Consider the following 18,894-nt stretch of genomic DNA (forward strand, 5'->3'; position numbering starts at 1 on the left):
ACTGTGCCCAGGGCAAAGACTGCCCTTGTGATTTCACCTAAACCCTCTTTTCTCACATGCTGCTTTGTGAAGAGGAAAGTGCATTCAAGAGCAGAGTTTGAGACACAAAGGGTATTGAGGTAGGGAATTTGAGGGAATTTCTGTCCTGGCTCTTCTGCAAGTACTCCTCCATACACACAGAGAGCTGCATGTACAAATATTCTGAACACATGGTGGATCAAAACAAAATGTTGATCTCAATTCCTTTGATTTTTTATTACGCGTATACCATATGACTAGATATATTATAAGAATAAGATATGGTAAAATAAGGTAAAATACAAGGGGTATGTATGTGTTGTATTTTATTGATAGCATTTTCATGTAGCTCATACAATGTCTTTATGTTGTCATAGTGACCTGGCCTCATGGCTGAGGAAAAGGATTTGGAAATAGAACAAACATTTGTGAACGTCACTTTGAAATAAATGTCCTCTTGCTAAATGTTGGGTAATACAAATATATTGTGAGTAAATATTGTGTATACAATGTATACTAGAATATTTTATTAAAACTGCAATCCCATATACATGTAGTGAACTGCAGTAACTTCCATGGATATTATTGCCAATTAATTGTAAAACTGTAGCCTGAGATCGTTTGTGAAAGGACAACAATGTTCCGGTACCATTTGTGAAGTATCAACCACAACACAACAAACCTGGGGAACCATGAAGAAAGGGAAGAAAATGGGTTGGTTTGTTGGTTGGTTTGTTGCTGGGTCGCTTGGTTGGTTCGTTTTAAATGCCCCGCCTCTAAAAAAAATCTAATTCAGTTTCTCATTAATTGCTCTCTGATGTTTAGGTCAGGCCTCAGCATAATAATGTAGCATTTGGGGGCAAAGATGGAACCCATTAAGCCAGCACTGGAGGCCAAGATGGAGAAGATCTCCACAGCCACCATGTGTTTTCCCTTGGAGCTCAGGTAGACCGGAACAAAGGAGATCCAAACACTACAAAACAACAACATGCTGAAGGTGATAAATTTGGCCTCATTAAAGCTGTCAGGCAGTTTCCTGGCTAAAAATGCTACAACAAAACTGACAGTGGCCAGGAGGCCCATGTAGCCCAAGACACAGTAAAACATGGCAGCTGACCCTTCATTACATTCCAGAATAATTTCTCCCGTCAAATAATGCTTGTCAAAATGGGGAAATGGGGGAGAGGTTCCCAGCCACACCGTGCAAATACCAGCTTGGATAATAGTACAAGTCAACACAATGGCACTTGCCAGTCTTTTCCCTACCCATTTCCTCATTCTGGAACCTGGTTTGGTGGCCACAAAGGCCAAAACAACGGTGACCGTTTTAGCCAACACACAAGAAACAGTCACAGTGAAAACGACACCAAAAGTCATTTGTCGGACAAGGCAGGTCACTCTTTCTGGTTGGCTGAGGAAGATGAAGGGGCAGAGAAAGCAGAGCAGGAGAGAGGTGAGGAGAGTGTAGGTCAGATCTCGATTGTTGGCCCTGACGAGGGGTGTGTCTTGATGCTTAGCAAAGATTACTAGGACCAAAAGTGTGAGCAGAAAGAAAAGGAGAGAGAGAAATGCTATGGACATCCCAAGTGGTTCTCCAAAAGTCAGGAAGCTGATTGTCTTTGGAATGCATTGTGTTTGGTCCTTGTTTGGGTAGTGATCTTCTGAGCATCCAATACAGTCATTCATGTCTGAAGTCAAAAAGAAAAGATTAGATGCAGACTCATCATGTCTTAAAGAGCAACTACAAATTCCTCCAATATGGACCCCTTAGGATGAAATCGGAAATATCTTAGGTATTTCCCAACAAACCAGATACAATGCAATGTGTTTGAACCCCAAGCCAACTAGCATGTGTAGCTACTGGTGCCTCTTACCAGCTTCATCTGGTATGTCAACTGTGGAGGTATTTGGATCGGGATGGCCTGGCCACTGTATCTGAGGGGAGGAAGGGGGGAGAGTTGTGTCTCTTACCCTTCTGGGAAGCTATCCTTCCTTGGGGACATGGAGCACAATCATAGCAGCAGAATTTCTCCCCCTCCTTCTTTTTCTTTCTGTATCCAGGAGGGCAACTTGGGCTACACACAGAATGGGGTGGAACCTGCCCGTTGGAATAAGCATGGGAACAGTTTAGCACATATAGCTGTATAGGCTCTTTGGCTCCCATGATCTCAGCTACAATTAGGAACGCATGGCATTCCAAGCATTCTCAGTATTGTATGCGCAGTGGGATTTTAGTATTGACTAAGAGGTGCGAATGACCTCCTTAGAACCAACTCAGGCTGAAAAATACCACTATCCACAATTAGGGGGTTGGGAGGTGCTTAAAATGGCTTTCTTTTGAGCCTCCTTCAGGCACTACAAAAAATGCACGGGGGCTCAAATTGAGGAGTGGGTGAATATTCACCAGCCCTGCACCCAATGTCCAGAGACATCCTTGGTGTACTTGTTCCCCCTCTGATCTTCCTGTGCTGAGTAGGGGGGTGTAAGGAGCAGTCTAACACACATGTCTGAACATGCTTAGAAGCATCTCTGGGATTTAGAACAATGTGTTATTATCACATTTCCCAACTGAAAAGAGGCTTCAGCTGACTCCTTTTAAAAGCTTTCTTCATATCTTCATGCCAAAGACAAGGAGCAATCGGGTGTAGTATGAATGCCTAGAAAACGTGCAAATTTCTCATTATGATTTGATCAAAACAATGCTGAACCCAAACGGGTAACAGGTCCTAACCTTCTATTAAAAGAAAACAAAAGCAAAATAAGGAGTCCATGTTCCACATGTGCTTCAAGATATGTACCACACTTTGCTAGGAACACTCTAGACTCATGATCTGCAATGCAATAATATTTTGTTTACACACATCTCATGGACATTGCTGTCATTCCTCACCTGGAGAAAACTTTTATGCCACACCATTTTGTCCTCATGAATGGAAAATTGCTTTCCTGGGGGAGCCTCCAGATCTATCCTCCCAACCTTGATTCTCACATAGGAGTTATTTGGGAAAATGACCAAGTTCGTAATATCAAATCCCGTTTCTAATTCCCTGTTTTCACCAAAAGATACTTTTTCTCCAGCACTGTTGTTAAATGAGACACTCCTAAGAAAGGGGTGAAGCTGCATTGAAAGGGAAACAAAGGAGCAATGAATTAAAGCCCGAATGTCACTCCTTACTGAACTCAGTTTGGGGCAGAGTCTGCCTGTAAATGGCAGGGATTTTAAAGCTCAGACTAGAGCTTTAAATCTTTTGAAGGGTGGTTTCTAGACCTTTTAAATAAGCTAAAGCACATAGTTCCCTGCTGAACAAGAAACAATTACAAGGGCTGAAGCCACAGGGTGGAAGCTTTTGATTACAGATGCAGTAGCCCCAAAAAGTCTCAATAACATCTTGCCATTCCACTCTGGACCGTCTTGCACAACAAATTCATCATCAAAGGCACTGAATTCATTGTTGCCCACTTCACTACAAGAAACACTGGTGGCTACAACTTTCTCCTTCCCCCCCCTCTCCCTGGTCGGAAGAACCACAGATTAATTGGAGAAGCCACCGGAATTGCTGGCTTGGTAGGACTTTTCCAGGTAACCAATAAGTGTCTTAAAGGCCCCCAATAGCAGCGTAAGGGGATGAGAGCTTGTAAAATGGAAAGAGCAATGGAGGACCTCACTCCCCCAGCCCCTAAACTGTGAGATGAAAGCATCCAAAATGCTAAGGAAAGGCTTAATGCTCACAAGGGCTAGAGAACTCTGTGATGTCCTGTGCCAGAGGCACTTATTTCAGTTGGTACAATTATGGCAGTTATGAACAGTCTTAACAGAGCAGCAGTTATGTTCTGTTATGCTGCTTCCTGTCTCAGAGTTAGTCAGTCTGTAGCAGTTTTTGTCTTAGGTTCAAATCTATGTCAGATGTATTGGTAACATAAGGAACACCTGCCTGTTTGGTATATTTAATCTAACCCGTGCAAGCACACTGAATAAAAGTTATTCTCTGTTTAAAATGTAAAAGAGAGTCCATTGCATAGTTTTTATAGGAGGGGAAAGGGAACTACTTAAAGGGTCAAACAACCCAAGCTCTCTTCCACATAACTCTGTAAATAGGAACTAGTGTTTAATTCCTACATAAACGATCAGAGAATGAGGTCTATTTCCTGGCAAATGATATCTTCTCTTTTCAAATCCCTGTCTGCAATGGCTTTGCAGTTCTGGCAGACACCATGGGCAATGAGGAGAGATGGGATCTCGCCCACAACCTCAGCCCTCCAGATGTTTTGAGACTACAGTTCCCATCATCCCTGACCACTGGTCCTGCTAGCTAGGGATCATTGGAGTTCTAGGCCAAAAACATATGGAGGGCCAAGGTTGAGGAAGCCTGACTTAGACAGTCACTTCCAATATATTGTGTCTTGGAAAAACCATCAAATTTATTTCTCAAATTCTCTATAGGGAAAATGCAAAAGAGCCACACTGAGCATTTATTGCAGAGAAGGAAGGAATTAATAATAGAAGAGACTGAAGTTGAATGAGAGAAATGCTGTATGGTTATCTATACTAATTTTCAGGGCACTGTTGCACATACCCCTGGACATCATGATCCTGCCCATGTCAAATGGTAGTCAGTACCTGCCAAGCTTGCAGCTTCCGAAGCTCCTGCATCTCTCCTTCCATCGCTGCCCTCTGCTTGGACCTGTACAACAATGTGTTATGTAAAGCATGTGCCATGGCATAGACAGCATTATAGACACTGTAGCTGTGGGCAGTCATGCTCATCTCAAAATCAGATGAAGGGAGATCCTCCAGCTTCTCCTCTCCAGTGCAGCTTCTATTGGGCTTCTCCTCCATGTTGGAGTTTGGAAATAAACAGCGAAAAACCAGGGTCCAGAACTGCTTGAGAAAACCATCTCCATTTTCCTCAAAGGGGTTTAGGAGCTGAAGAAAGGCTCTGAATCTTTGCACCTCATTTGAATGAACTGTAAAGGAGATGGAACCTTGGAAGACTTGCATATCCCATCTTGTTGGATAAGTGATTCCTATGAAATCGAGCTGAGCAGTCAGAATCCACACTTTCCTCATAGGTGTCCCAGCCACATTTCCCCCTTCCCATTGTGCTAACATTTCTTGCAAGACAAGTATGGATGCAGAAACCCCGCATAAAATAACAGCACTGGCTTTGCTCTTCACAATCACTTGATTCACTTGGAGATACAGTAAATGAACGTTATTATACTCATAACTAGCTTGGGAAGTTCTCTCGAAGAAGGCTAAGCAAACATGTTTCCTGGAAAGCAGAGGTTGCAGAGTCTGCATACACTTCTCTCCACTCTCATTATTGACCGCAAGTAATCCTACCCACGTCCATGAAAAGTGGACAAGTAACTCAACAATCCCAGTGTACTGATGATCATCGCTGGGCACCATCCGGTAGAAGGGAGTGTGTCGGCTTTGATCTGTGTTCTGTGGAGCAAAGGAGCCATAACTGAGCTGAAAGGAAATGAAGAAATATAAATTGGTTCATGGATGTAGTAGAAGGAACTCATATGTAGTGTCTGTTCTGTCAAAAAGAGTGGGAGAGAAAATTGCATTTCCCGAGAAAGGAACCAGGAGAGGCTGTGTTGCAGACATAGCCCCAACATCCAAGAAAGAGTCATAGACACTGGATTGTAGAAGGATGAGAGCCTTATGTTGCCCTCGGGATACTCTACAGAGCTTGCCCCCAGGACACATGCCTCACTCATCCTGTGCCACACCCTCCTCCAGTTCATGTACTTGGCTAGTACAATATGTGCCTCTGAACAGTAATACTGCCTCTTGCTTGCCTGGATAGAGATAGGTTGGTTTGGAAACATCTGACGTTTCCATGGCTGAACTGCAGCCTCCAGAACTACAGTCATGTGTCTTGTCTCAACCACCACTGATATGTGACCCCTAACAGAACGGCCTGATATGGTTGTTCACTTGATACAATGGAAGGGACGGCCCTGGCGGAGGCTATTCTCTCTCTTTCCTCCTCATGGAAGGTGTAAAAGGTGACATCAGAGACAACCTTTTGGTCACAGCAACTCATTTATTGCTCACCAGGCACCAATCATGTTTACTTTCAGATACAAGGCAAACTTATAAAAAAAAATATTTTAGCTATTTATATTTTTTTATATCTAAATCCTTTAAATATAGAAATCCTCCTAAAGTGACTTACTATTAAATTACGTCTTTAAAACCCAGTGCTATTTTTCTAGAAAAAGAGGTGCTGGAGCCCACCATGAACTTCTGAACTATGTTCTCATAGAATGGCAATGGTGCCCAACTGAGAGGTGCCTGGGCTGAGCTATTGCGAACACTTGGTGAACACTGGTTAAAGGTAAAGGGTAAAAGGACCTCTGACCATTAGGTCCTGTCATGACCAACTGTGGGGTTGTGGCGCTCATCTTGCTTTATAGGCCGAGGGAGCCGGCGTACAGCTTCCGGGTCATGTGGCCAGCAGGACTAAGCCGCTTCTGGCGAACCAGAGCAGCGCACAGAAATGCCGAACACTGGTTAGGAAAGATAATAACAAGTGAGCTGAGAAGTGCCCAAATCAGTATTTTACCTGGGGAATCTTGTAGACACCCAATATGGTTGCTATGTAGACGGATGTTCCAAAGTCAAGTCCCCCAATGACAGCCATCAGATTTTTTTCAATTCCGCACCTGTAGTTGGGTACATATCTGGGCTGCATGGAAATAAGGTCCAGAATGGCCCGATAGGTCATCCTATTATTGGTGTAACTGTCATAGATGTGGAATCCCAAGGTGATATTAGGCAAGATTGTGGGGTTCTCATTGATCTCCTTGACCGCAAACACCAAAGCCAGAATATGCTGATAGTTCTTAGGCATAATACTGTAATGGATAATTTTATGATGTATAACTGAGAGATATGCAAGCCATGGGAAAATTGCTCCTAGGCTAGAATGCTGCTGCTCCTCCAATACTATCTGCTGCTTAGGATGCTCCCCCTTTAAGAGCTTTGTATCAATCTTAGCAGAGAACTCTTTTGTTGGTTCAGATTCGTTTGAAAATGAGGAGAGAGAGGTAGGATAGTAACCAACATTTCTAGATCCGTGAAACATTTTCAACTTGACATATTTTCAATTTGGGGTGCCATGTGTGTTTGTCATAGCCCAGCTTGGAGGAGAACAAATGGTGCTCTAAAAACCCTACTTCAAAGGCAAGATGAGCTTTTAAGATTCCTCACCAGAAACTCTTCTCAGGCTTGGTTTAATATTTAGACCAGGGAAGGGTTCACACCTTTTCTCTAACATCCTACCCCTTGGTAACCTATTTCTATTCTGTAGTGTGGCTGCTCTTACAAGAGTGTCTACTGAATTGGCTGCCACTCTTTACCTCATCAGAGCTGTGCATAATTTGTTTACATTTGTTAGATTCCTCACCCAAAACTCTTCTCAGGATTGGTTTAATGTTCAGACCTGAGAAGGGCACCTCACTTTATCTCCAACATGCACCCTTACCTCTGAAATCAAGATGGTGCTGTGGAGAGCATAGAAACACGTGCGATTTCTATTTCTCTCCCCATCCCTCACCATAACACACTGTGGGGTCAAAGCAAGCCTCTCTCAAGAACTCAAAGTGAAGCCAGAGAGCTATTTTACCACTTGCACTTTGGGGAGTATCCTGTCACCTCCCCCATCCCCTATATCTCCCCTCCTGCCTGGTGATGGGTACTGGAAGCTTTCAACAGTTGGATGTTGATTACTTCTCCGAGGGTGCTTCCAGGTTGCCAATGTTTTGGGTTGTGATTCTAACACCTATGAGGAAATTCAGTGCGAAGTGTGGGACAATGCAAGCTTCACACATCATTGAAGCTCCACACAAGCAAATCAGAATGAGTGCTCATTAAAAAGCCAACACTGTTTAATATGGATGAATGCTAAATAAACAAGTCATCTGAAAGTGACTCTGGTGTTTGCACCTGTTTGGGGACTCTGCTTCTCTTACTTCTTTGGCTCTTCAGTGCATTCAGAAGCCCCTCATTTCAAGAAGGGCTTCCACATCGGAAGCTCAGATTTCCAAGTAAGACTAAACCTTTGCTCCTCTAATGAAGCACTGCCTGGAAGAGAATTGTGAAGAGGAGGAAGGAAATGGGGGAACAGAACTGATCAGCAAGTCCAAGCTATCTCATCTTACTAGCAGTTTCAGATCATCGTTTCCTTTCCTCTAAGCTAACTCCTTAGTTTAGCACCTAACTCTTATTCCTACCTCTGACGGGGGGGGGGGGGAATCCTACCGAAATTTATGTTTAGCATTGGGGAATCAGAATCAAATGATTTGTTGATGTGTACTTGATTACTACTAACAAGAAAGTACGGACTTGATGGGTGATAAGGATTTCTCTGAAGTCTTCTTTAGCAAAAGAGCCAAAGATATGAGAAGCAAGTCCACCAATTATAAAGTCACCAGGCTGATAGAATTCATGTGGAATGCTGAGCAGATGATTGGTGGTGCAACGTTGGTTATGTTTGCACATCACATGTGTCAGAAAGGAGAGAATGGACACAATAATCAGCAGCATGCTGAGGCAAATGTTCCTTCTAGTCACACACCTTTACTTCCATCGAGAACATGCCTGTTCGCTTCAGAACCAACCTCACTAGAATCTTTTGCCCTCACACAAATGCCATGTCATTCCACCAATCCACAGATTAAAAGACTGTCTTACAACTCTCCAAGTGAAAAAAGAAAATCCTTCCTCTTCCTCTGCCCTCCCCACTGTTTGAAATGGCAGGAAGGGATTTTTTATTACTAGACTTTGACTAGTATTCTCTCGAAATCTATGAGGACCTTATCCAAAGGAGATTCAGTGATGACAAGTGTGATAATTACCAATGAGATAATAACTAGGTGCTGTTATTGCCAGGAAGATCGGAAGAATGGAGAAAAACATGTTTTGTGATGTTTCATGAAAAGCCATCTCTGTCAATTCCTGAGATGACACACAAAGGGCACACAAAGTAAACTACAAAGAATAAAAAAAGAACAGAACAGTGAGCCTGACTTTTTTCAGAGAAGGAATTCTTCATGTGACCATAGAATATGCATTATCTGTCCTCTAAACCTTCCTGCATGAACCTCCCTTTTTTAGCTTATTGACTATTACACCAAAACAAACTAGGGGAAGGCAGGTTCGGTTTGAAAGTAGGAAGGTTTATACAGGGGCGTATCTATTGTGAAATGAATGTGGCACCTGTAGCAGTGCCAATTTGTAGTTTCAGTATATGGATAATTCCTAGGCTTTAATGGTCTAATATCTCAAAGAGGACACCACTGACAACAAAAATGGTACAAAGCAATTAATACAAAATAACTGTGTGATGGAGAGCATATGAATATTAACTATAGAGTAGTCTGAAAGAAAAGACTGGCAGTGGGATATACTACAGTTTCCTCCTTATTAACTGCTGTTTGTCATTCAGATCAGGCCGCAACACAATGATGTAGCATTTGGGGGAAAAGATGAAACCTAATAAGCCAGCACTGGAGGCCAAGATGGAGAAGATCTCCACAGCCACCATGTATTTCCCCTTGGTGCTCAGGTACACTGGAACAAAGGAGACCCAAACACTACAAAACAACAACATGCTGAAGGTGATGAATTTGGCCTCATTAAAGCTGTCAGGCAGTTTCCGGGCTAAAAAGGCCACAACAAAACTGACAAAGGCAAGGAAGCCCATGTAGCCCAAGACACAGTAAAACATGACAACTGACCCTTCATTACAGTCTAGTATTATTTTGTCCTTTACAGAGTGCAAGTCAGAATTGGGGAAAGGTGGAGAGGTTCCTAACCACACAGCACAAATACCAATTTGGATAAGGGAACAAGAAAGCACAGTGGTGCTTGCCATTCTTTTCCCCACCCATTTCCTCATTCTGGATCCTGGTTTGGTGGCCCCAAAGGCCAGAACCACAGTGATGGTTTTGGCCAACACACAAGAAACAGTCACTGTGAAAATGATACCAAAAGTCACTTGTCGAAGAAGGCAAGTCACTGTGCTCGGGGGGCTGATGAAGATGAAGGGGCAAAGAAAGCAGAGCAGAAGAGAGGTGAGGAGCATGTAAGTCAGATTCCGGTTGTTGGCCCTGACGAGTGGTGTGTTCTGATGTGTAATGAAAATGACTAGGACCAATATTGTGAGCAGTGAGAAAAAGGCAGAGAGGAAAGCTAAGCTCATCCCCAAAGGTTCTTCAAACGTCAAGAAGCTTATTGTCTTTGGAATACATTGTGTTTGGTCTTTGTTTGGATAGTGACCTTCTGAGCATCCGACACAGTCATTCATGTCTGGGGGGGAAACAAAAAATTGAATGTTAGTCAAGTGTATTTGAGGGCAGCTACTTGTGCAGTGGGACATGGGCTGTGGGTTACACCACAGAGCCTAGGACTTGCCAATCAGAAGGTTGGCGGTTCGAATCCCTGCAATGGGGTGAGCTCCCGTTGCTAGGTCCCTGCTCCTGCCAACCTAGCAGTTCGAAAGCACATCAAAGTGCAAGTAGATAAATAGGTACCGCTCCAGCAGGAAGGTAAACAGTGTTTCCGTGTGCTGCTCTGGTTCGCCAGAAGCAGCTTAGTCATGCTGGCCACATGACCCAGAAGCTGTACACTGGCTCCTTCGGCCAGTAAAGCGAGATGAGTGCCGCAACCCCAGAGTCGGCCACGACTGGACCTAATGGTCAGGGGTCCCTTTACCTTTACCTTTACTTGTGCAGTACCTCAACTTGGATGTATGAGAGGTGTCCCTAGCCAGACACAGGAGTGGTTGGTGTGGGAGGTTGGTGCTCTGCAGCCCCCTCCTGACAGCAGAGTATTGCTGCTTCTTACTTTCATGAGCACTGAGAACATGTCCTGGAGGGGTGGTTGGATCAAGATGAAAGGAGGGAGAGGTTTGAGGAGTTGCTAGCTGAAAATGCCAGGGAGGGATCCAGTGAGCTGGGTCAGGGCCTCCTGAGACATGTCTGTCTGAGGGGGATATCGCAGGTGAGGGGTCTGTATATGAGAGCTACTGATACTACAAGCAGTAAGGGTCTCATCTATTAAGGATAATGGTTTAATTTCCTGAAATGGGAATGTTTGCTTATGTTGAATTGATGTTTCTGTGTTTTCCTTTAGCAGTAGTTCTCTCGTTTGATTGGCTGACTGTGAATCACATGAGAGAGGCATTCCATTCTGTTGTGACTGCTATTTGAGTAACTGTTTTTTCACGTGTGTGTGTGTGTGTGTGTGTGTGTGTGTGTGAGAGAGAGAGAGAGAGAGAGAGAGAGAATGACTGCTGAAAAGAGGATCCCAAGATGTTAATAAGGAGAAACTTTTACTCACTATAAAGAACCAAGTGAAATAAGTATGAGGTTGTAGATATGTTCTTCTCAGTTATGTGATTATGAAAGTCAAACTGTTTTGAACATAAAGAGTCTGGACAGTGCATATCATCAAAATTTATTCCATTTTTATAATATATACACAACCTGGCTGTACTAGAGTTGTTCCTCAGGAGTGAGCTGCATGGGAGGGCATGGCCTAGAGCTCCCTTCCTGACTGCAAGATCTCTGCTGCTTAGCTGGATGGTGAGGGGGCAGGGCAGGGCAGTGGGAGACCTGTGCTCAACAGGTGCATTGGCAGAACAAATCTCCACTCCCCCGCCCCCATCGCTGTCCAGGCAATCTAGTGCTAGGGAACCTCTTATTGAAATTTCAGCTCCGGTTGTCCGAGCTGATAAGGCTCATCTTCCTTTGAGCCCAGCAGAGCATTAAAACAACAAAGTCCACAACGGAAGGATGAGGCAGGTATGGGCTACATTGCTATACTTTATTGCTAAGCTATGCAGAGAGCAAAGAAAAACACATCTCCTCTCTATGAGCGCAGAGAGCAACTGAATAAAGGAAACGAAAGAACAAAGGAAACAGGAAACCAGTAACGTCACATCCCGTCTCCCTTTCCCGTGAGAATCCAACAGTATCTGGACTCTGTGGAATGTAAACAGTCCTGTGACTCCAAGTAGCTGCTCAGCGAGGAAACAGAAACTAACACCTCTTGCCCATCATGCTTTTTAGGACAAATCACACCTAGGATGTTAGGAGTAGGGCAGGTAAAATTGCACTTTGCAAGCCCTGGTGATTAGTTGATGGTTGGGTCTGTTTCCAAGTGCTGTGTCCCTTTGCAAACCTGATCACTGGCTGATTGTGGTGAGGAACTGCACAGCTGAGAGCAAAAAAATACGACATGTATATAGTGCCTCATACCATTCTGAAATGAAATCTTGCCTTCAGGGCATTGGGCACAGTCATAGCAGCAGAATTTCTCCCCCTCCTTCTTCTTTCTGCTGGAACCAGGAGGGCATTTTTTGTTGCAAAGGGAGGGGGGTGGCACCTGCCAATTTGAATTAAGTATGAAAGCAGTTAAGTGCACAGAAAATGATTGGCTTTTGGAAAAGCTGAATTCCATTTTCTGGGCTACGAGCAATTAAGTGAATTGTAGAAATGGCACACTGAATACTAAGAATATTTTGAATGCAAATGCATTTTACTGCAGACTAAGAGCAATAATGGCATCTGTTACTAATGTGACTAAATATGTCCTTATATCCCAGTTGAAGTTATGGCCATTTCAACAAGAATATTTTTTGAAAGGGAGAGATTAGATATGAATAGTAACTTTAATGACCAAATTGCTTGGAAAAATACATTTTTGCAAACTTACCAGAGTTTTAACCTGCAGTTAAAAGGAACAGTCTTAGATGACTAAGTGTAATTTAAGAAAGAAGCTGTACAATTTCTGATCCATTCATGTTTTAACATTATTATCCCTTACCAGCCAAGTGTTTTCTCCTGAAGTCGGCCTGTCTATCGGCAGGCCCAGCTCCCCTTGCCTGCTTTCTAAAGAGGTTTTCTGCAGGTTAGACTTAGATACCACTCAGCTCATCTCCAAAACTTTAAATAATTCTCTTTAGCACTAGAACAAAATATAACATCCCTATCTAGTTGATAGCTTCACTACATTTGTGCAAGCCTGCATAAGAAGTAAGTGCAAAAGTATACAGGATCCAAACCCCAACCATGCCACAATGACATTAATTTAGGACACTTCTAGGTTGTGATTTGCTGAAATATTCCCCACCTGTTGAAAACTCCTGTGCCACACCATTTTGTCTTCATTGATGGAAAACTCTTTTCCTGGGGGAGCATCCAAATTCATCCATCCAACCTTCATTCTGATGAAGGAGTTATTTGGGAAAGTGACCAAGTTGGTAATATCGAATCCAGCTTCTAATTCCCTGTTCTCACTAAAAGACACTTCTTCTCCCGCACTGTTGTTAAATGAGACACTCCTAAGAAATGGGTGGAGCTGCATCGAGATGGCAGAAAAAGGACAATTGTTTAAAACTCAAACTTATCTTATGTTCAGCATCGCCTTTTAAAGTGCCATTGCCTCTTCCAAGATCTATCATGTTATCAACCAATAAATTTGTGTATGTTTCTTCAAAACCTGCCAAGGGGTCCAGTTCATTTTGTTGTCTTTTTAGATAATTTGTAAAAAGTTCCCATTCTTCCTTAAAGTCACAGTTGTCCTTATCCCACAGTTTGTATGTCAATTTAGCCAACTCCGCATAGCTCATCAATTTTTCTTGCCACTGTTCTTTCGTTGAGATTTCCTCATTCTTCCATCCTTGTGCTATCAAGACTCTTGCTACTGTTGTAGCATACATAAATAAGTTCTTGGTTTTTCTTGGCAGGTCTTGTCCTACAATCCCTAACAAAAATGCTTCTGGGTTTTTTTTTACAAATGTCATTTTAAACATTTTTTTTCAATTCATTGTATATCATTTCCCATTGTTTTTAAACTTCTCTACATTCCCACCACATGTGATAAAAAGTACCTTCTTTTTGACCCGGTTTTATACACTTTTGCTATCTGTACTGGTGTAATATACCATCTATACATTATTTTCATATAATTTTCTTTCAAAAGAGAACAATCTGTAAATTTCAAATTTACTTTCCACAATTTTCCCCAGTCCTCAAATTGTATATTATGTCCTCTATCTTGTGCCCATTTGATCATGACCGATTTGACCTCCTCATCTTTTGTTTCCCATTCTAGCAAAATACTATATGCTTTCTTCAGCAGCTTCAACATGCAACTACACATCCTACCTGCCTATTTTACAGTTTGGTTATTTCAAATTTTTCAATTTTTGTCTGTTGTTAATAATGTTGTTGTTAGAGGTATAGGTTGGTTGCTCAAGAGCAATCAGGCAATATGCTGCAATAGTCTGTTTTAAAGCTTATCGGTGATAAAAACCTTTGGAAAGCAGAGCGCCTCTATTCCGTGTCTTGCTCATACACTGGCAGAATCTGAGAGTGGGCGGTCCTTAAACCTTGCCCAGCAGAGTAGTTTCTTGACGCCCAGTCTGCGCCTCCCCTCTCTGCGCGGAAGCCTACTGCGCAAGGAAGGCGTGGGTAACGGGAGACCTCTCTCCTCCCTGCTTTGCTCAGGCAAGGTGTCCTGGCACTGCCTCGCCTCCTCCGAGCCCTGCATCTCCTCTCCACTAGAGGCGTGGCTACCTTCCTCCGCTGAGGAAGTGCTGCTTCCCACAATCTTTGGGGGCTCTCTGTAATCCATTTGGCTTTTCCCCTCTCGCCCCTGAGCCGATGGCAGTTCCCTGACAGTTTGTCTTTGTTTTATCAACAATATAAAATGATATGATAATTAAAATATATACAACAACAAAAAAAGAACCATTACCTTCCAAGGCTGCAATTTCTGAAGCTGCGGTCTCCATCTTCTCACACTTCCTCTGTCTTTTGCCCTGGATCTGTATATGGCATCATGTAGGGCATGTGCCACAGCATAGACGGCATTGTAGATGCTGTAGCTGTGGCCAGTCATGCCCATCTCAAAGCCAGACGAGGGGAGGCTGTCCAGCTTCTCCTGTCCAGTGCAGGGTTCACTGAACTCAGTACTGGACTTTGAAAAGAAACAATAGAATGTCTGCAGCCAGAACTGCTGAAGAAAACCATCTTCACCTGCCATGAAAGGATTGAGGGAGCGAAGAAGGGTCTTGAATCCTTGCACCTCATTTGAGTGCACTGTGAAGCATATGGAGCCATGAAATGGTTGCATACCCTGGCTCATCTGAAAGGCCACTGCTGAGAAATCCAGATGAGCACTCATAATCCATACCTTCTCCATAGATGTCACATTTTCTGCACCACCTACTGCTAACCATAGTTGCAAAAAACAGAAGGACTTGGCTTCTCCATAGACAACGACAGCACTGGCTTTGCTTTCTGCAATATCATGATAGGCTTGGAGCCACTGGGGAATCATGTCATAATACTCTTCAAAATATGAGCCTTTTGGGGTTCTCTCTGAAAAGGCCAAGCAAATGCCTCTCTGGAAAAACAGAGTTTGCAGGATTTCCATAAACTTCTCTCCACTCTCACTATCCAATGCGAACAACCCAACCCACGTCCATCCAAAGTGCAGAAGTAACTCAACAATCCCTGTGTACTGATGGGCTTCATTGGGCACCATCCGATAGAAGGAAGTGGATTGGCTTTGACCAGCATCCTCTAAGGCAAAGGAGCCATAAGTGAGCTAGAAGGAAACAGACACTTATTTCCCATTAATGCAGTAGAAACATTGGTTATGTGTGGATTGCAATGACGAAACCATTTCGCTTTGGACCCACTGTCTCAGTAAGCCCGTCAGGGAATGGGCAGATGAGGAGGAGTGGTGGAAAGCAGCACCCCAAGAAGCTACCAGAAAGAAGGAAGGGGGGAGAGTATGGTGTGGTGGTTTGAGATGGGTCACACTCGAGAAGAAAAAGGACCTGGGAAATAATAGGTGATGAAGAACCGGAGCAAGGTAGCAATGAACAAAGACAGGAGTCAGATTTCTTAGAAACCGTACAGCAGCCAAGTGACATTCTCTCTCAGCAGAGTTTGTCAGGGCCTCCTTCTTCCAGAAGGACCAGACATGCTCTGCAGAACCCAAAAGAGCATTGTTCTTAGCAGCCACCATAGGCAGCAGGAGGGGTCTGATTTCTAGGAAGCAATGGCTGGTTTGGTGGCAGCTCAAGAGTGTACTTTTATGTCTTCCTGTGAATTAAAGTAAAAGAATATAAAAGCTCTCTCTGTGTCTCTGATTTAACTAGGTGGATAACCAGTGAGCTGTTGACGGCAGCAGTGACAGCCCCAAACTCTCCAGGTCAAATTAAATAAGGTACTATACAAGCGACTGATGAGCAGCCTCCGTAATTCATCCTGGTTGGAGTCTACCTGAGGCCAGCAGACCAAGCTGTTCGCATACATAGAGTAGGTGTGTATAAGTGTATAAGCAAAATGTTCCATTCATACCCTTTGAAGAACATGCACACGTTGGGAAATGGATGAAGGCGGATGAAAGCTTTTATTGAATACAATCTGAAATTGTCAAGGGGGCTATTATGGAATGCAAAACTTTTCTCAACAGGACAGAGGAAAGAAGAATGAGGGGAAATCACCATGTTTGTCTCTTACCTGGGGAATCTTGTAGACACCTAAGATGGCTGCCATGTGGAGGGAAATCTCAAAGTCAAGTCCCCCAATGACGGCCCTCAGGTTTTTCTGTTTGTCACACTGGTAGTTGGGTACAAATCTATAGTGTGTAGAGAGTAGCTCCAAAGTGGCCCAGTAGGTCATCCTTTCACTGAAGTAACTATCAAAGATGTGGAATCCTAATGTGACATTAGGTAATAGATTGGAATTCTTGTTGATTTCCTTGACTGCAAACACCAAGGCCAGAATTTGCTGATAGTATTTTGGTACAACACTGCAATGAGAGTTGGACATCAAAGCGTTTTGCTGTGTACCATTTTTTGTCAATCTGTTTAAGGAAACTTAGGTTCCCTGCCTTTCTGTGCTAGGGAGCAACGAGGCAGCTTACAGGCAGATTTAATTAAACCAATAAAGAATTTGGTTTAAACACACACACCAAAAACTGTATCACACCTTTGACTCAAGTGAAGCTTGAGTACCACTAAGATGGCTAGATCCTAGTAAGCCAGGTGTCCTTCAGCTTATATTTGTGAAGTTGGTACTTCCTGCCTAAGTGCAGAACCTTACATTTGTCCCTACTGAAATTCATTTGTTAACCCAATCCTCCAATCTTGAATCCAGAGGCAATGCCTACTCGCCTTCTAGGTCATATTTGCCGTTCTGTAATAAAAGCGCCAATTCATCTTCCTTGTTTCCCATACTCTGTGCCTTTTTGTAGAGACAACTAAAACTAGGAGTCATTCCCTCCAGCTCCTTCCTTCTTGTAGTTTGTTGCCCTTTGCAGGTTTCTGGAGGCTCACCTCCCATGCATCAATGAAGCTATTGCCCCCGATACCCGACAACCTTCTGTTGCCTGCAATGTTTTGAGAATTACTCTGTGTACTTTTTATTTGAAGATTCTGTAAAACCCAATGGTAGAGCATCTGCTTAGCATACAGGTGGGGCTGGGGCACACCCCTGTCTGAAATCCTGGAGAGCCACTGCTACTCTGTGTAGACAGGCCTGAGCTAGGTAGACCAATGGATCCTACTGGCTACTCACCCATTTCCTGTTGACATCCGAATGGTGGTCTCTCTAGATTATGACACCCATGTGACTGGTTGTGGCCATGGCTCCTCCTCTCTCTTAAGCACTGCTCTGGAAAATGGGGTGGGGGAGCTTGGGGGTGGGAGAGAAACACACCACCCAGAACATCATGTCATATCTCACTGGAAGACTGCTCTTTCTTTGTTTCAAAGCTGGATCCTAGATAATCCATCTCGTTCCTACAGGCTTGACAAGAAATTTATTTTCTGTCTTGATCATTTTAGATGTTAAAATTCAGGTGGTGGGGAGGGTTAAGTTTAAGACTGATCCTATGTTCTGGGGAGCAGAATATTTTGCACCTATCCCTATAAGTAATAAATCCCCATACAGAAAATAAATAGGATGTATTTATCAGCCCACATGGTAACTTAGGAATTAATATGACATGGAAACTGAAAATTTGCAATACTTACAATGGATTAAGAATCTGATGGATGGATGGCCATTGTTTGAATGTTTCATGGTCAACAGAGGACAGGATGTGAGAAGCAAGGGCACCAATGAGAAGGTCACCTGGCTGATAGTACTTGTGAGGGATATGGAGGTGACTGATGCTCCGATTGACATTTGACAGATTCACCATTTGAGGAAGCAAGAAGATTAACAGCATCAACACTGCCATACTAGGAACAATACTTTTCCCTAGACAGAGGTTTTCCTATTCACATCTAATCAGCATTGGCATTAGAAACAGCCTCAGTACAGCAGCTTGCCTTCAATGGCACTCTCCGGATGCACCAGCTAAATTCCCAGGACCTAGGATCCAACTCCAGGGGAAAGCTCACTAAACGAGTCAGCAGCACCTTAGCATTTGCTGGGGATGGCAGAGAGGATTTTAATTCTTTTTAGACTGGATTCCTGGAAGTCTATGGAGGTCTAATCAGAAGCAGATTATTACCATGTAATTGATAATAACAGGGGAGAGAGTAATGATCCCTTTGCCTCAGCTGGTCCATTGGAAGTAGCAGAGACAATGATCCACACAGAATAATCCCTCAGCAGCCTCCTTCAAGTGTTTTCAAGGCATTGTAATGAGAGGGGAGCAGGAATAAGCCTGTTGCCCCTTCCCCTCCATTGCACACCTGCTGCCAGTTTCATCACCTGCTGTGTTCTCAGAAGAGAGCCTCTGCAGCTTTCTCTACTTACTGTACTTTCTTACACAATCCAGAACCCTAAAAGTTGTCAATCACTCAAGAGGATCTACACAGGTAG

General features: G+C 43.4%; 4 protein-coding genes across 4 annotated transcripts in view; all 4 read right to left on the minus strand.

Moving 5' to 3' along the window:
- The window catches only part of LOC310747914 (vomeronasal type-2 receptor 26-like), a 29,887-nt gene extending 12,906 nt beyond the window's left edge, over positions 1-16,981 (minus strand). The window contains exon 1 of the mRNA XM_083583317.1: positions 16,579-16,981. The gene's annotated coding sequence lies outside the window, so the exon portion shown is untranslated. The remainder of the gene's footprint in view (positions 1-16,578) is intronic.
- LOC310747764 (vomeronasal type-2 receptor 26-like) overlaps positions 1-18,894 on the minus strand; it is a 66,980-nt gene that overhangs the window by 33,776 nt on the left and 14,310 nt on the right. The window contains exons 4-5 of the mRNA XM_083582859.1: positions 8,367-8,492; positions 6,819-6,891 (exon numbers count right to left, since the gene is read on the minus strand). Coding sequence (XP_083438985.1) covers positions 6,819-6,891; positions 8,367-8,492 — 199 coding nt within the window. The remainder of the gene's footprint in view (positions 1-6,818; positions 6,892-8,366; positions 8,493-18,894) is intronic.
- Positions 793-6,716, minus strand: LOC310747769 (vomeronasal type-2 receptor 26-like). Its single transcript, XM_083582873.1, has 5 exons — positions 6,600-6,716; positions 4,637-5,494; positions 2,909-3,136; positions 1,990-2,116; positions 793-1,706 (listed from the first exon to the last, which is right to left on the minus strand). Exons 1-5 carry the CDS (start codon positions 6,675-6,677, stop codon positions 811-813), a joined length of 2,187 nt encoding a protein of 728 aa, XP_083438999.1. The 5' UTR covers positions 6,678-6,716; the 3' UTR covers positions 793-810.
- On the minus strand, positions 9,444-16,740 carry LOC310748670 (vomeronasal type-2 receptor 26-like; the record flags this gene model as incomplete). The annotated part of the gene is made up of 4 exons (XM_083584518.1): positions 9,444-10,345; positions 12,298-12,424; positions 14,801-15,655; positions 16,579-16,740. The coding sequence occupies 4 exons, from the start codon at positions 16,738-16,740 to the stop codon at positions 9,444-9,446; spliced, it is 2,046 nt and encodes a 681-aa protein (XP_083440644.1).

Source organism: Podarcis filfolensis, assembly GCF_964270895.1.
Source record: "Podarcis filfolensis genome assembly, chromosome: 13".
In the NCBI taxonomy this organism is placed as follows: Eukaryota; Metazoa; Chordata; class Lepidosauria; order Squamata; family Lacertidae; genus Podarcis; species Podarcis filfolensis.